The 17,889-nt window shown below is 35.2% G+C and overlaps 1 protein-coding gene and 1 long non-coding RNA gene across 2 annotated transcripts; one reads left to right on the forward strand and one right to left on the reverse strand.

Moving 5' to 3' along the window:
• Positions 1-8,278: 8,278 nt before the first annotated feature.
• Positions 8,279-12,826, forward strand: LOC141426373 (uncharacterized). The gene is made up of 2 exons (XR_012451230.1): positions 8,279-8,514; positions 12,738-12,826. It is a non-coding gene; the product is annotated as an uncharacterized lncRNA (long non-coding RNA).
• An 804-nt stretch (positions 12,827-13,630) lies between these two features.
• On the reverse strand, positions 13,631-16,161 carry Ocrl (Oculocerebrorenal syndrome of Lowe). Its single transcript, XM_074085226.1, has one exon. The coding sequence runs from the start codon at positions 15,952-15,954 to the stop codon at positions 13,720-13,722; it is 2,235 nt and encodes a 744-aa protein (XP_073941327.1). The 5' UTR covers positions 15,955-16,161; the 3' UTR covers positions 13,631-13,719.
• Between the last annotated feature and the right edge of the window lie 1,728 nt (positions 16,162-17,889).

Consider the following 17,889-nt stretch of genomic DNA (forward strand, 5'->3'; position numbering starts at 1 on the left):
TGCGAGCCGGGGTTTGAACCCACGACCCTCTGCTTGAGAGGCGATAGGTCAAACCACTAGGCCACCACGGCTTCTAATTAGTCCTAATGCCTCCTAATAATGGAAAAGTCAGATCCGACCTTATGCATTAAAATATCCCCTCAACGGAAAGAGATAGAAACATAAGTGTCAGTGTGGTAGATAGAGAAACAACTCATTATAACCGTAATGTGAATAAGTCAATTTCGTCGGATCTTCAGATCGGACCTTATGCAACTCGAGTCAAGAATTGTTATTAAACCTAATTTGTACAAACCAATATGAAACACATTACCCGACAATTCCCTTAACAAATTTGTTGCGTATGACCCAGTTGCAAATCCTAAGGAGTAGAAGGCTGTAACACATCGAAGGAAATGGAATTTATTATTTATCCTCCGAGCATTAGGGAATTCGAGTCATTCACTTGACTTGGTACGAGACTGACTGGTATTGAATTTACGAGTAAAGCAATCAAGTGATAGAATAAAATATGTACTTAGATACTTTATCTGCTTTATCATCATTTCATCATCATCATCATCCGAATATACTGCTGGATATAGGCATCCCCCAAAGATTGCCACAATGACCAGGTCATTGGGGTTTTAAGATATTGTCCTCAATTTCATTAGCTGTTGATGTATTTGCAAGAGCCAGTTTGTCGACCCGGCATTGTTTCAAATATTACTCATATCGAAATGGGAAACCGTTAAGTTTCGGATTTAAAGTGTAACAAACATAACACCTCAACAAATAGTCTACATTACATTGTCTAATGGTAATGTTTAAAAAGTTTCTTTTGAATACTTAATTATTTTGTGTTCTGTTTTAATACATGTACATATCTACGACCAGAAATGTAATTTTAGCAGAAATTAAGTTTTCCATGAAAGGCATTTAGTGTGTAATTTTTGTAAAATTAAATGGTTCCTTTGCATCTTTGTATTTTGTTGTTTTGTGTGGTTTATTTTGTATTATTTGAAGTTTAACATTTTATTGCGGTCTATAATTTGTAATCGCTTAGGTTTGTTTTGTTTTTAGCTGTGATTTTAATACCCGATTTCAGAGTTATAATATTCTATTTATAATCTGATAAAAAATAAATTCGAATACATTAGTGAACTATGTTTAATTCGTAACTGAACAATTTTAATCCAAGGGATGAAAGAACATAGTTTTAAGATTGTTTTTTTGGATTTTTTTTGTATATTTTATATCAATTCCAAATTTTTACTTTTACGGTCATCGCGTAAAACCTAAATTGAAAATACAAACTGAAATATAGATGCACAGAAAAACCAGAAAAATAAGACCATCACTGGGAATCGAACCCAGGTCCAGGTTTATCCCTAGTTCTTCTTCTTATACCTTACAAAAAGGTAGGTAAGTAAATATTAAGACGCTGTTGTTTTGCATCTGTTTTAAACCGTATGCGTATCAAGTTCAATGACTTATGACCTCGTAGTTGAGCAGCGCGCTAAAAAAGCGCATAATAAAGAAAGATGCAAAAACTTAAAACTCCACCGCAATGAGAAGAGGTGGCCAAAATATAAACTACCGCTGATAAAAATAAAAATAGTGTGCAGGAAGACGGTGGCGCCGTTGTTGGCTTGTAAGATAAGTTTGTAATGCCATGTTGTGTACGTATAGTGGGTAAGTGTCGTGTGGGCGTAGTAAGACCACTCGCCCACGTCTTGCCTTTTCTGGATTCGAACCAGCTTTCATTGCATCGAGGAACCCGGTTGCTGATTCACCTATAACTATAGAAAGTGGTGTAGGTGTCTTATTGGGCTCAATTTCTTCTGAATATAAGTGATGTATTGAATGATAATAATATTAAAATTAATGTTGATCGATGAATGAGGATTAATTTTAAGAAACTGCCAACGTTTCAATCAAGTTTTATCGCAATAACCTGCTTGCAATACAAACAAAAACTTAAAGAAGCATGCATCCTCTCGAGTAAAACTGAAAATAAGTTCTTGAATTTTAACCCAGAATTCGTAGACGATATTTTTTTATTGCAGGCTAATCATCAGACACAGGTGAGTAGTAAAATGGTGGATAATTATACTTATATAGGTACTGCGAATGAGATAATATAATAAATTGAAATAAATCTATATACGTAGATTTAATTTACCAATACCTTATATTATAATAATGAACAGCTTTGAAATAAGAAGGCTACTATCGCACTAGTATATCGTTGTATAGGATTGACTAAAAATGTAGATGAAGCATAATATCTATTCATCAATTCATAATATATATTCATCAATTTAGTTCACTGAAATTTTAGAATTCAGATACCAATTCTGCAGATTCATGAGAAAGTGGCTAAAAGTGCCGTGGGCGACAATCTAGTTTATATTGACGGCTTTAGTGCTTCTGTTATTTTCAAAGAATAGTGTAAGCCAATCTCAGGCGTTGAACCCAGTACTTGCAATTTATTTATGAAGGTCGTTGGAAATGTGTTTGATTATGTATATCATGACCTTCTGATCGTTTACATTCTTAGGCTATTACTTCGAGTCATGACTTCTTCAAGTTTCCTCATTTGGGACTTGCGTTTACATTTAATTAACTGACTTCTAAGGCACACGCTTGCATAGCTATTATTATTATATCTGACTGTTTGTCTTAGATTTCAGACTACTATGAGATAATCTGAATTGAATTTGGAAATAACTTTACTGTTAAATCATGTCACTATCACTTATTTACTATCGTTAACATCTAACCTTATTTGCACTGCGATTATTACAGTAATATTTAGGGAGTCTTCATGTGCAAGAACATCGATCTTCACGGTTTTTTACACAGAAATGAACGAATAAACTTCCCGAAACGACCCATTAGGCGGCGGGGTTCGAGAAATTGCATTATCCCGTTGTACAGGAATTTACCTCGATTGCTTCTCCGGCCGTGTTTTTAATCAAGGCCTCCCCTTCGAGAATTCAGCCTCTTAGTGTCAATTTAATAACATTTTTAGAACGTTCAATTCAAACGGGACAATATTGCTGTTTCAGAGATTAAGTGGTGCTTGTGTAATATTTTTATAAAATACCATAATTTGAACTCAAACGAGCTACCAATGAGAAAATGTGTAATTCCAAAACAGAATGGCATTTCGAAAGGTTTACTAGAGGTTCTTATGTAGAACAAAATCATGACGTAATAAAAAGAAATATACTTAAGTCAAACTTCGTTACATTTATTTATTTTACTTATTTTATCGTTCGAAAATTCGTGTTTAACGATGAAAGCATGTGATAATGTTTATTCATACTGGTCATTTGATACATGGGTTGTCAATGAACCATAAATCCTCTGTTTTCACGGACCATTTGACAAGAACAGTAGGAAAGTAATCGGTGATTAAGTCCACCCTCTCTAATAGTCCGCAAACTAAACAAGACAGTATGGGATGTATATTTCACCAAGAAAAAAAAATTGTAATTTCGGATATATTCACTCAAAATGTTATCAAATACATATTCAATATATTGCAAGTCCACCTTTTGCTTATGCAGAGATATACGGGCAGCATCTTTCTAATAATTGTATTCCGCGGAGAGGTTAAATAAATTCAAAACGTTTTCAATACATAATACGAAAAAACATTAAGTTCATAATACATATATTTTTATTTATGCAAACATGAATGCCTATTGCACGTCGTAATAAGAAAAGTAAATGACAAAAACGTTGAAAGCAATAAATCATCGACATACAAACATCTGTTGACAATAAGCGAGTTCAGCGAGCCTGCTCTCAGGAGCCAGACAACCTTGAGTTTGGCTTCGGGAAAAATCGATGGAGGACCCTGATGAATACACTGGGAAAGTGTTACTTCGGCGCAATACGAATTGGGTATTTGCGAGAAAGCGGAATCGGTAGGTACTATAAGAATTTTAGTTATCTATCACACTTATCAAACACCATAGGTCCAATCAGATACATGTTTTGGCGCCTTTAGGTTGAAATTAATGTACCTAATGAAAGATTAAATTCCATCTCATTTCCAGAAAGTAGTTTTATTTCAACTATCCACATTTGGCATCACTCCGCGTAATAGTAGTTTAATCTTACGTCACGTTCCTCAAAGCCTTAGGTTTAATAGTTACACCTAAATAGGAATATGTATAGTATACATATAGTAGTTTTTTAGATACAGACCACAGACCTATAGTGGTCCGAGTTAATTTGTCTGGTGGTACAGTCGAGTTCATAAACTTGTGAGCAAAAATGTTATACCTACATAAGTAGGTATAACAAAGGCAAGATCAAATTATAGAACATCTTGAGTGCGGAAGATGAGTCACTAGCACCAACGGTTGCAGTCGGCCTTGCGGCCAACGGTCGTTGTCAATTTAAATTTAAACTTCGAACGAAAAAAATAACTTTCTCATTGGCTGGTAGGAACTTGTTTAACGGTCGCTGGATGACTAGTGATGACAAATCGTCTCTTCTTTTTTGTCTGTGAAATATTGCTGTTTACTTATACCTACCTAAATACGTTACTGCGTTGGACTGCTTGCTTATGCTAATTAGTAACTGCCAACCAGCAAATGGATGGGTGGATATTCATCTGTACTTATTCTAGTTTTACAAATATTTTCGAAACTAATATTAAACGATGTGTGCAGGTAGACACAAGCAAGAGCTCATCTCCGCTCATTAAGAAATGAGAGGTTTATATCCCGTAGTGAATTTTATCTGAACAATAATTTACACACAAAACAAAACCATGCTCGAGAAACTAAAGCGGAAAAAAATACCTATGCTTTTACCCCTGTCCTATTTCCACGTCCTTTCAAACGAGGTAGGCCAGCCCTCGCTGAATACCTATTCTATTTCTGGAGACGTTGAATCACACCGGATTACAAAGCTTAGCTCTTAGTTCGCTTATTTGAGTTGAGACTTAGATCCAACCAAGCACTAAGTAATAATACTTAGTTAACTTACAAAACATATCTGACACGATAGTACATAAGTAGGTACTGAATTTTAAGTATAGTATACCGCTATTTATTGTTTGTCTCGCAACACAAGTTATAGTGCTAGTTGTGTTGAAACTTTACAACGAAATGAGACAAGGTGCCCTTTGTATACTCAAAGGTTGACTGGTAGAGATCCCTTAAAGGGATAAGTTCGCCTTTGTACATATATCTCAATGTTTGTCAATTGTGTTTGTTTAATTATTTTGTACAATATATAGTTTACATTCAGGGATCTCGGAAACTGCTATACTTAACGGTTTCGATTAAATTAGCTACACGTGAGGGCTTTCAAAGGCGAACAATCGTTCTAGCTTAGTTTTATCTTTCGGAAAACACGGGTTTTCGAGTTTTAACCAGAGTTGACTGAAAATGCTACATACTACATACAAATTACATGTTACTGGTATGAGTGGAGCAGCTCTACATACGTTCCAGTGGTCAAGAGAAATTAAAACATTTAGATAGGTAGGGTGGTGGCTTTTGAGAGGCGTAAAAACTATTAGCCCATAGATATTCTACCTTCCTGATCGAAAGCTAGGTAGGACAGAAACTAAGCCCTAGGAGAAAGGACCACAACTTAACTATAGGTATAAGTATGCCACTAGTTTTTCTGCCGGTGGGATTGGTGGACCATGTGGGCCATTGTTTGAGCACCTACTGCTGTAATTGTAACCTACTTTTCATGTAATTTAAATATTTGCATTAAATGAAGAATGAACTAAAAGAATTTCTTTGCTCACTCACCCGCAACCTTATGATAGCTAAGTTTATGTAAAATATGCGCATTCATATGGTTCATGTGGTTGTCTTGCTCTGAAGATGAGCTCTGGTTGAGTTCGAAACGCGTTAGTGTAGCGTGGTGGTGGTGATAGATGCGTTTGTGTAGTTTGTGTTGTGTGTTCTTACAGTGTGGAGCTGGAAGAACTGCACGAACACAGATATCTTGCATAAACATAGCTATCATAAGGTTACGGGTGAGCAAAGAAAACCTTTTAGTTCACTGATATGGAGGGTGATTATTCGAGCATTACAACCCGCCTCATTTATATGGACACTTTTCTGTAAAAATGGCCGAATATTCTTATAGTTTTTTAGTTATCTGGTAGAAATACAGGAACTCTTAACAAATAATTGAAAACAACATCAAAATCTACAGCCAATTCATAAAAAATGTGACCAGATAAATGTAGCGGTTGAAACACTCGAATTAACACCCTGGACCTCCGCAAAGTAACACCTGATTAAATAAATTATTTAAATATTTGTTATGTGATATTATCATTTTAAACTCATTACTTAATACCTCATGCAAAATATAAGAAAAAATATACAGTTCCAAGGAGAATCTGCTATTATTTTGAAGTTGATTAAAATAAGCAACATAATATTTGGCCAGTATGGGTTTCTGAGTTATTAGATCTATATGCTAATAAGCAGTACAGTACCAGTTGATAGACAAACACACATACTAAATTACTGGGACTAGAGATTTAAAATTTGACAGACACCTATAATTTGAGAATCATAGAAGTTCACTAAGAAGTCATTAAAAAAACCCCACTGGAACCAGTCTATTTTTATTTTCATGGGGTAAACCCGCAGGCATAAGCTAGTATATTAAGAGTAGTAAATTTATTGTCACTACATCCTTAGTTATAGTATAAAGACAAAAGTAATTTCATACATGTCTTTTACCTCTTCACATATGAACTGCTAAACCAATTTACATGAAATTTGTATGCAGATAGAGCCTGGGAAGGACATAATGAATATATTTGTGTTAGAAAATTGCAGGGTTCTAGCAGAATATAGATCAGTGGTTCCCAAAGTGGTCTAGATGGACCCCCAGGGGTTCACAGGAGAACAGTTGGAGGTCCATGTTGGTGTGAAAAAAAAACTTTTGAAAGTGGTCTACATAGACTATAGACAATTGGTATTTCTTAATTAACTCAATTTAAGTATCCTACTAATATAATTTGTAAATGCGAGTTTATTTTCACATAAGTAAATTATTTCTTATTCATGAATGAATATGAATATAACTTAACAAAGACTACAATATAATTTTTAGAAATTCAAACACCAGCCATATAGTGATTAATATTTTTTTAAATGGAGAACAAAGGAATCAAAATTACTTATTTCTAGAAAAATTGCTAGATGAAGTATGTTAATGCCAATTAAAAATTAAAGAATGTTAAAGAATTAGAACTAGAAGAAATTAGAAGAAGTATAAATACGAAAAGTTGTCTACTATAGGTAAATTAAAATTATCCTAAAATGTTTCAAAAGCTAAAATTACCAAATATTGTGACAAAAATTGTTGTAGAAATTAGTCAGAATTTCAAAATTTTGAAGTAATAAAAGATATCAGTACACATGTGTATGCAACTCATTTGCTGGAGGGTAAATGAAATAACTTAAAAAAAAATTTTGTTCGTATTGTATCCTTAGATAGTTAAGAAGACGTTCGTAAAATATTAATTTAAATTAGTAAGTACATCATTCTTTCTGTCCGATCCGCTGCAGGTGTAAGTAGAACAAAGAAAATTGACGTAAATTCAGTACGAAAGATATTAGACAAATTCCAATAAGAATAATAAACATAGATTAGATTTGCACTTTAAGTTCCGATAATCTGGATATAAATAATGTACGAAAAAAAAAATGAAATTACTTACATTTGTTTTCAACTTCCATGGCTTTGTCCGGAAGGAAATAAAACACAAAGAATTATTCAGTTCGTCTTCTGGTAGCGTCCTCCTGACACAAGCAACAGATGCTCTCTAACTAAAACTTTATTTCTTTCAGCAACTTCGTAACTTCTGTTACGCCGTTTAACAGTTACAAAATTTAAACTGAAGAAAGGAAGGCAGGATGTCAAGTAATTTTGGCAGCTCAATTCAATATTTTTCTGTAATGAAGTTTTGTTTGACACCAAAACACAACGACCGCTTCCTGCTACCTGATTGGTCGAAGTCAAATTTACCGCTTTTTTTTTCAAACGAAATCGACCTGTGATCTATGAAGCCGATTCGTTCAGAAATTTTCCAAACTTTTCTCGACTCTGAAAAGGTTTCATTTTTAGCGGCTAAAGTAATATTTCTCCTATTTAAAGAAATTTATTAATAAATTAAACAAAAAAGAAAATCGCGATGTTAATTTATGAGATACAATACGCTAGCGCCATCTGTTTTCATCTGCCTGTACTAGTATGGCTGACCTTTGGAAGCAAGATTACACCGGCGCGATTTGTTGATTTCTTTACTTTGAAAATTTACCCCGTGAAAACAAATAAAATAAAAATACAAGTGTTTCTATTTCTAAATAAATAATTTAATAATATAAAACAACAGTTTAGCACAGCGTAGTATACGCACATTGTTTGTTTACTAACAAGGTGCTTGTTAGTTAAAGAACAATTCACATTAAATACATTACACATTTTTTTGGCATTCGTTGAAATAAACAGTGATTAATTTAATAAGTAAGTATACCCTTGAAGTTATTTAACATACAAATACACAGGCTTTGAATTAAAATTAGCTCAATGGGAAACTAACAATTCATTCAATAGGTAATAAAAGAAATGTAAAGTTACCTACTTCAATTTAAGTCAATTCTGCCTTTTCAATAAAATTTATTTAGAGGCAGTGACGTACAGCAGCGCTACAGCTGGGCTACTCCGAAACTCTAAACTCGAAGTTCGTGTCGTGCGGTCCCTCTCGCTCTCGTATTAAATAGTATAAGTGTCAAGAGGGACCGCACGACACGAACTTCGAGTTTCGAGTTTCGGAGTAGCCCTGCAGATATGGGATTATGCCTAAGAAAATTCAACATTTTGACGGGGGCTTTTGAAGATCATATTATGCTCATTCCAACGATACGGAATTATCTTTATTTAGGTACATAGCGTAGAGTCAACCTTTAATTAACGGTTTACTTCTAAGTTCTAATGGAATGGATGCTTTATGCATTTTACCGCCTACGGCATTCCAAATACAGCCAGCGACGTCCGCATACCAAAATAATCTTTTAAATTTTCATACATATCATTCTTCTAGTAATGAACTAAAATAATTTCCTTGCTCACCCGCGACCTTACGATAGCTAAGCTTATGCAAAATATGCGTGTTCATGCAGTTCCTCCACCTCCACACTGTAAGAACACACACAAATCCATCTATCACCACCACCACACTATACTGACGCGTTTCGAACTCAACCAGAGCTCATCTTCAGAGCGACACAACCGTACACCATGCTACCAGTTGTTAGACCACAACTGTCTGAAGATGAGCTCTGGTTGAGTTCGAAACGCGTCAGTGTAGTGTGGTGGTGGTGATAGATGGGTTTGTGTGATTTGTGTGTGTTCTTACAGTGTGGAGGTGGAGGAACTGCATGAACACGCATATTTTGCATAAGCTTAGCTATCGTAAGGTCGCGGGTGAGCAAGGAAATTATTTTAGTTCATTGATATGGACCTCCGCAAAGTAACGCCTGATTCAATAAATTATTCTTCTAGTATGCCAACAAAACAGCAAGTTACGAATAGCATGTTGCACATAGTTGTGTATCATTAATTATGATTATAAATACAGATACACAACACATCAAATTTCGAAGTAAAACCAAGCCCTTAAAATAAACACATGACACAAAACATTTATACATGTTAACTTATGCATGTAAGTATAATACAAATAGCTACTTGTAGAAATTATGAAAATTCATTGGCCACTTGTTAATTTCGTTGTTTACGAATAAATATCCAACAGGTACCACCAAGAATGGGTTTACTCTTCTGGGTTAATCAGACGCTACTCTTTTACCTACTAAGTATGGTAGGACCTTTTTTACAAGCACATAAAATCGCCATTATTATGGCCAAGACCTTCAGAGAAGATGCATACTTTTGTCAGTATATTATTTACTCATTTACCTAATGACCTAGTTCATGGTTCATGCTAACTTTTGTGAACCAACTTGTTAGTATCAAACTTGCAGTAGCTATTTCAATTCATGTTTTTTTGTGGAACCTTGTGGGTCATGGTATGGTATGGTATGTAGCGGGATAATTATGATTGTAGGTCCTATACAACAACGTTGCCAGAGGTTGGTCTTATCAATACAGGACAGCGTTCCACAATGCTTTGAACTACCTGGTTAAGTCCGCGTGCGACCTATTGTAAAGTCCATAAATCGGGATACTTCGCCTAATAAGGCATGAACTTAGGTTCTAATACATTGTGAATTTACAAAGAAATGGTAGGTTTAGTATGTTGAATAATCTAAGTGTCAAGTCAAGAGTTTATCGAGTCCACGCAGTTACCAAATAAGAGTAACTCCGTAGCCTTGTTTGTTATCCCATAATAACTAGATCGTTCGTACCTATACTTTCCCACATAAAATTTAAAGTTGATCTAAATGTAAATTTAAACTAAACGATAACTTTACTAATAATTAAACATAGAAATCGCATAAGAGCGTCGCTTACATTTATTCAAAACTAATACAGAAATAATACATTTCTTATTACAATGGTCAAAACTAATAATAATTGTCATTTTTCGTTATTGCCAATAAAAAATAACTCAAATATGATTAATTAGGTATCTAAAATACATTTGAGTAGCTCAATCACTTTGGGACGTCCTTTAAATCAGGGCTCCCTAAACTGTGCATCAAGACGCCCCGAGGCGTCGCAGCGCCGGATGTCGTCGGATGATCTAGGTCACTCTAGGTCTACTGAGGATAGAGTTATACCTTGTTGAGCATACGAATGGAGACGTCACGATGGATGGAAGGATTCATCATAATGTGAGTTGTTTAGAGAGGGAAGGTCACGCCAAATTTTATCTGATCTCATGTGAGGGACTAGGCAAATATCACGTTATTTTTCTGCAAAAAAAAATGATGTGAAATTGCGAACAAACTGGGAGAAATTAAGTAAATCGTGTCTCCGCTTAACTATGGGGTGGGTAGCACAGTAGATCTAAAATATGTATTATATAAAATCTCAAGTGAGATTTGGAGAAGAGGGGGCGAGCCAAATTTTAAAACAATCTCACCGAGAGAGGGAGAGGGGTTGAAACTCGCCAAAATAGCCTCACTTGCGCGCCGCTAAATGGGTTCGGACGATACCGTATAGTACCGTACACTTATGCTGATTCCCTGATTCTATAGCGTTCTATAGCGTTGTTTCTCACAAAGCGATAAAACTAAAAAAAAACGTACGGGCATTGCGTTAAATAAAAAAACACAGTAGGTACGCAACAATAAATGATAATGAGACTAAACTAAATTAACAAAATAACAAGACGTAACATAAATCTAATTAAATTAGTTTTGTTCGTTTACGATTTACCTCTATGTTGTATAATATTTGCATTTCATTAGTGATCTATGTACAGACTATTTGTTTCTTTAAATAGCAAAAACAATATAGTGTATTTTTTAGGGTTCCGTACTCGAATGGCAACAAACGGAACCCTATTAATGTCACTTTGCTGTCCGTCTGTCTGTCTCTCACAAAGCTGTAATAGTAAACAGCTGAAATTTACACATAGTTGATGTGTATTTCAATTTCCGGTACAACCTATGAATAAATAAACTACAATAAGAAATAATAAAAATTAAATTAAATTTCAAATCAAGCTCCCCTGGCACAAGAAACGTATTTTTTTTATAAGAACCGGTCAAGCGTGAGTTGATCTTTGAAAAAAATTTAAACAGTAATTTATCTGTCTGTTGCAATATACTCTATGAACCTTAATACTTAAGTACTTAGTCCCTTTGATTTTTAAAACTTTGTGTGTTGTATAGTATTTTTGCCTTTGACTGCACGGAACCCTCGGTGTACGAGCTCGGCTCGAACTTGGCCGATTTTTTATTGTACCTTGATTTAGAAAAATGTGACCTCGACAAGGCTAATACTGTATTAGTATGCATCTCATACCAAATTAGTAATTCAATAGATAATTAGATTAATTAGTGTAGTCGAAGGCTACTTAAGTCTGTTGTAATTATAGGGGTGACCTTTGATAGTTTATGTAATGTGTAATAGAAAAAAAAATTGATTCAGTTTACCAATTAGATCGCTAAAAATTTAAGTAAAACGACAGACAACACTAGCGCTATCATACCTTATTGTGAAAGTTTTTATAAAAAATCTAGCTCATTTTTAACAACGAAAATATATCGCTTATTGTGAAAAGAGAGAGATAGAAGACGATCGAGTCATATACATGATACACTAGTGTTTACCCACGGCTTCGCACACGTGAATCATTAGATCCAGCAGTTGAATTGAAATGTTCGGTCTTTAAAAAATTCCCGTGGAAATTCCGGAAAATTAAATCGTGGTTTTCATTGACGTTAAATTAAAAACCATCATGTAAATTTTCATGACTAAGCCCAACTGTTGTTATTTCGTAATTTTATCCCTATCCTGTGGGAATATCGGAATAAAAAGCAGCTATCTACATACCAAATTTCATCCAAATCCGTCCAGCCGTTTCAGCGTGAAGGAGTAACAAACATACTCACTATTAGTGATATTATGTTTATGGTACAAACAACCCATCTAAGACAAAGTGTATTAATGATACAATACCAACTGTAAAGGCTTACATGACAATATAATATAATAACATACCTGGCTTTATGTATCATACAGTTTTTATATGTCACTTTTACTTTTTGTTTCAGAAAATCTTGGGACACGTAGCGACATCTAACGGTGATTTTATGAAGTACTGATTAGACTGTTAAGTGTTCCAAAAATTTCAAGTGATAATTTGAGAATATGCCTATTTATTCTGACAAAATAAAAATAAATTAATACTATAAGACTAATGGAAACATGTTGAGTATTTTTGAATAAATAATATTTACATACAACATTAAAATAGAGAATACAAGAAGTATGGCCATATCCATTGGTAAAACAAAAGGAAAAATAATTATTTCATATTTTGTCAATTGTAAACTTATTGTTACTTTTAAAGCAATCTTGCAGCAAACAATAAATTATGCCAAGCATACTTTTTTAGGTGTCTGAATGGATGAAAAGAAGAGTCAAATGTAAACTAGATTTCATTTTTTGCTGCAAGTAACCATTACATACTTGGGAGCAAAGAAATCGAGCCAGCCTTGCAATTTTTACGTTGATTTTTATGTTTTTTAGGTCGTAAGTGTTATCATGGAAACATAAAAATTTGCAAGGTTGGTTCGATTTCTTTGCTCCCAAGTGTAGTATACGGCACAATAAGTATTTAAACTAGTTTAAGATAAAAAATCTCGTCAATTGTTTAAATTTAAAGAATTGGGGTGGCAGCACCAAAACTACCACAAACAACACATTACTTAGAAAATATTAAGTCACTATGGTCATTTACCAGGAAATGGTAGACAAAATGGGCCTTCTTCTTGTCAATGATTTGCTTGTTTATCCTCGATTGAGGCTCCTGTGCTTGATTGGGGTTGTCTCTCAAAAATATGGCTCCGAATAAGGTTGATAATGTTTTAGAGTCCAAACCATTCTCAGCACTGTGTTGCAATGCCTCTTGCAAAAACTCACATAAGTATAAAAAGACGTTTTTTCTGAACTCCGGCAGTTCTAAAATAATTTGCTTGCATTGTAAATAATTTGGAGAAGCCCTGAGACTGGCAGCTTGCAAATTATATGGTATTATTGGATCTGCGGTACTCTCCAAAAGAAGCAACAAAGCTTCAGCAACTGAATGAATACTACCAGGATGGGGTCTATGGAACCACTGTCCAGCCAATCCCTGATCTGCAACACTTCACTGTGTAAACCAGGCTGTTCAAAGAGATTAGGCTCCTTCAACCCATGCAAGTATATGTGATCTACCAAGAACCAAATCTCTTTGGGTATTGAATATGTCGATTGATTTGATACACATTGGTCCCTCTTGTTCTCTAGTTCAATCAGTTTACCCAAAGGCACTTCTCGTATTGGCATGTTAAGGTTAACAAGCACTTCTATTGAACAGCCGAAACAGCTCCTCTGATATGTCCCATTGATTGTTATGAAGATATCTTTACCTCCAAACAGATGAAGAACAAGTATGTCATACAGTTTGTCTGTTCCTGCATTCATTTTGCAGGCTGAAGTCTTATTTATAAGTACTTTAAGTTGAATTTCACATGCCTCATCAGCACAAATGCATTTTTTGTATGGTTCCACTATCAACCAGTCCTTGCAAAAGCTAGTTTCATCCAATTTCTTTATAAATTCAAACTCAACTGGCAGCTTTCCTACATTTGTTATAGTAATAGTTCGAACTTTCAACTCCAGATATCTCACTGTGTCAAAGTCTATCTCAGTTTGATCTACTTTTACCTGTGGTATAAGCTCGTTTTCCATCTTGTCAAGCTGTTTGATAACTTCTTCATACACTTTTTTGTATTTCTCTTCATTTATTATTTTAATATGGGAATTGAATGTAGCTGATACTGGTTTGTGGTCACTGATGTTGAGGGCTGGATGACTCCTGTATGCCAATTGTGTTACAGACTCCCCTCTCCAGAAGATTCGGTCGCACCAGGCTGGAGCTCTGTTCTTTTCACTGGAATCCCAGTTGTCAGTACCAGGATCATATTTATATGTAGGTTTAAAATTGATTATACCCTCTGTGTACCCAACAAACACTTGGTTATTCCTGTGTTGCTGTCTGAGTTGGTCAAATTCTAGGACGGTAGAAAAATTATTATCATCAACCATCTTTTTCACACTAATTGGATCAAGTTCTGTAATTCGGTAATTAAGATCTCCCAACCAATAGATATGGTCATGGTCCTTGATGGATTTAGCCTGTTGGTTCAGCTGTTGGAACCTCATTCTGTTGCAGATGTCCCTGAAGTCTTGATTTCGCCTTTCATACTCTTCCACATGTGCAGCTAGATGGGAGTTCACAAAACAGAGAGAGGTGCTGTGCAAATCAAACCTGATTGCCACTCCACCTTTGTTCCCCATCTTACCCATTATACCAGTCCCAACAGTGTCACAGACCACATTACGCACATGAGAAATATGTTTTTCTTTTATAAGGATAATTAGTAACATGCCCACAAGTCTGACTTTTTCAACTTTGACATATTTAGCTCTTGGATCGACATAGTTCAGCACAGTTGCATACCACTCATCTTCTCTAAAAGTCTGATCAAAAAGAAATGTTTCTTTGGACAGATCAAGCTCTTGGAAACCAACAGCATAAATATCTGGGGGCTCCTTGTCCACACATAACCAGCCCTTAAGGGGTATGACAGGAGATTTATCATTCACATTCCATGTGCCACAAAACACAGTAAATTGTTTCTTAAAAGTGTATTCAGATTCTTTATCAGACATTCGTCTTTTAATCAAACTTTCTCTGATGGCAACAGGAGCAGAGTTCAGTGTGTGAGCGACGTTGCGTCTTGGCACGACCATACTTTCCGCCATGATGTCTTCGTCATTCTTACCACTATACTTCTTGAGCCACACAAACTCTGGCTGTCTTGGCACTTTGTTGACTGCTTCAATACCTCTAAACAGGTCATCTACAAAGGTATCAACACGAGGCGTCATCTCGATCTCAAACTTATACCTATTACTCCGAGACTGAAGGTTCAAGTACAAAACAGCTTCAGGATCCGAAGGTTTGTTGTCGATCTCGCATTTGAAGCTGCTGTCCACGGGAAGCACGACTTCTACAGACAGGTCTGTAAAGGATTTAGGTGGATAGCACGACGTATACAAGCAGAACACCGCCTTTTCGTCTCCATATTCGACGATGGCTAATATTCTTTCCTTGTTAACCCATTCCGGCTGGAGAACTTTGGCGTCGCATAAAAACGCGGTAACTCTTTCACTCGACAGGAACTTCTCCTGCACCACAGCTTTTATGTCGTCGTGATTCATTTTGTTTTATAAACTTAATTAGATGCACATTTAATATTTATCGTTTTCACATGATTGACGTCCACATACAATTCACAATTTGACAGATGACATTAATTTTTAATTTCGTTTTGTGCAAGTGCAGTTTATTGATTAATATAGTTGGATGTAAATACAATGATAATTGCACCCGTATCAAGAATTGTAGTTGATAAATTAATTTTCAAAAATATCGCACTGTATTTCATGAAAAATTATAGAAATATTGATAATATATAAGAATTACGTGAAAGATTCCATGTTTAGTAAACAATGCAAAAATAAAACGTTCAGTACATCGGTACAAATACATCTACGGTACTATTCAATGGAAAAAATCAATCATGTAAACAAAGCAATTTTTCACGATTACTCCGTAGTTACTTACATTTGAACGCCAATCCCGATCATATTCACATCTCAATGAACTCACCACTGTTTTTAACAATCACTTTATCATTAAATAATCGTGTAAATATGTTTATTTTATATAATTAATTGGAAGACTAAAATCCGTTATATTTGTCAAATTGACATGATATTTTTTTCCTCACCGAAGTTGGTCTATGGTCGGTCTAGTCTCTGGAAATTTAGTGCTGTACCTACAAAATTAATTATTTGACTGAACCAACCTTACCTACCAATAATTATGGCTGGCTCTGCAAATTGAGGAATTTTATTGGTTCAGGTTGTAGAGCGTATTCATAAGCATACCTATTAACTTATTCGTAATATTGACATTATTAAAAACAAGCATGCCAAATTTCATGACTCCAGCGGTTGTTATTTCGAGATTTTATCCCTATCTCGTGGGAATAACGGGATAAAAAGTAGCCCTTTGTGTTATTCCAGATGTTCAGCTATCTACATACCAAATTTCATCAAAGTCCGTCTAGCCGTTTTTTGTATAGCTTATTTTTATATTTATAATGGTAACCCGGGGTTATTGTAGCTGGGGGGATATTGTATCTGAGCCGTCTAATGGCGTCCATACGACGCCATGCTCGCCATGTTTATGTGTGTTGTGTGAAGATAGTCTTCTGACGAACACAACGTAAAATGGCCGAGAAGAAAATGGCGTCGTAAGGACGCCATCAGACGGTTCAGATACAATATCCCCCAGCTACAATAGCCCCGGGTCACCTTACACCCGCCATTCTGACTCTTTGCCCCATTGGACAGAAGTTATTTATTAAAAAAAAATAAGGCGGTATAAATAAACTTGTATTTTCATTTCGCTACTATTTTATCATAGCTGTAAACATACAAATAATAAATACTTAAATAATGAAATATGAATAAATTCAAAATAATTATTTACTGCTGATTGAAGTATGTTAAAGAGCATTCACATCACTAGAGCTAACGTCAGTCAATCAGTCAGCCAGTCGTCAGTCAAGTGTCAATGTCAGTAGCCACATTTGTTTACACGATTGATTTTTTCCATTGAATAGTATTATACATACATACACGCTTGTTTATTATTTATTAAATAAAATTGAAATCATTACTCTTCCTTTGGCTTTGCCGCAGTCGAGTAAAAAACAAAAACGCAGTAATGGTTGGAACTAAAGTTTAGAACACATTTTTCTTTCAACTTTAATTTAATCATAACCGCACTAAATACCCAGCACTAAGCGGGACTTTTCTGCTCTAGAGCAGAAAAAATGTATGAAAATCCTTTATTGCATTGTTTTAGATTTTTTTTATAGGGAACCACCAGTTAGGTTGCTCAACCTGCAAGGCTACTACGAAACTCGTAACTCGAAGTTCGTGTCGTGCGGTCCCTCTCGCTCTCGTATCAAACAGTGTAAGTGTCAGAGGGACCGCACGACACGAACTTCGAGTTTCGAGTTTCGGAGTAGCCCAGCTGACGGTCTTATGAAATTTGACAGATTGCGTACAAAAAATTTTTGC

Source organism: Choristoneura fumiferana, chromosome 3 (genome assembly GCF_025370935.1).
Source record: "Choristoneura fumiferana chromosome 3, NRCan_CFum_1, whole genome shotgun sequence".
NCBI classification, from domain to species: Eukaryota; Metazoa; Arthropoda; class Insecta; order Lepidoptera; family Tortricidae; genus Choristoneura; species Choristoneura fumiferana.

Coding starts and splice junctions, on each gene's coding strand:
- Ocrl (XM_074085226.1), bottom strand. CDS start 15,954: ATGAATCACGACGACATAAAAGCTGTGGTGCAGGAGAAGTTCCTGTCG.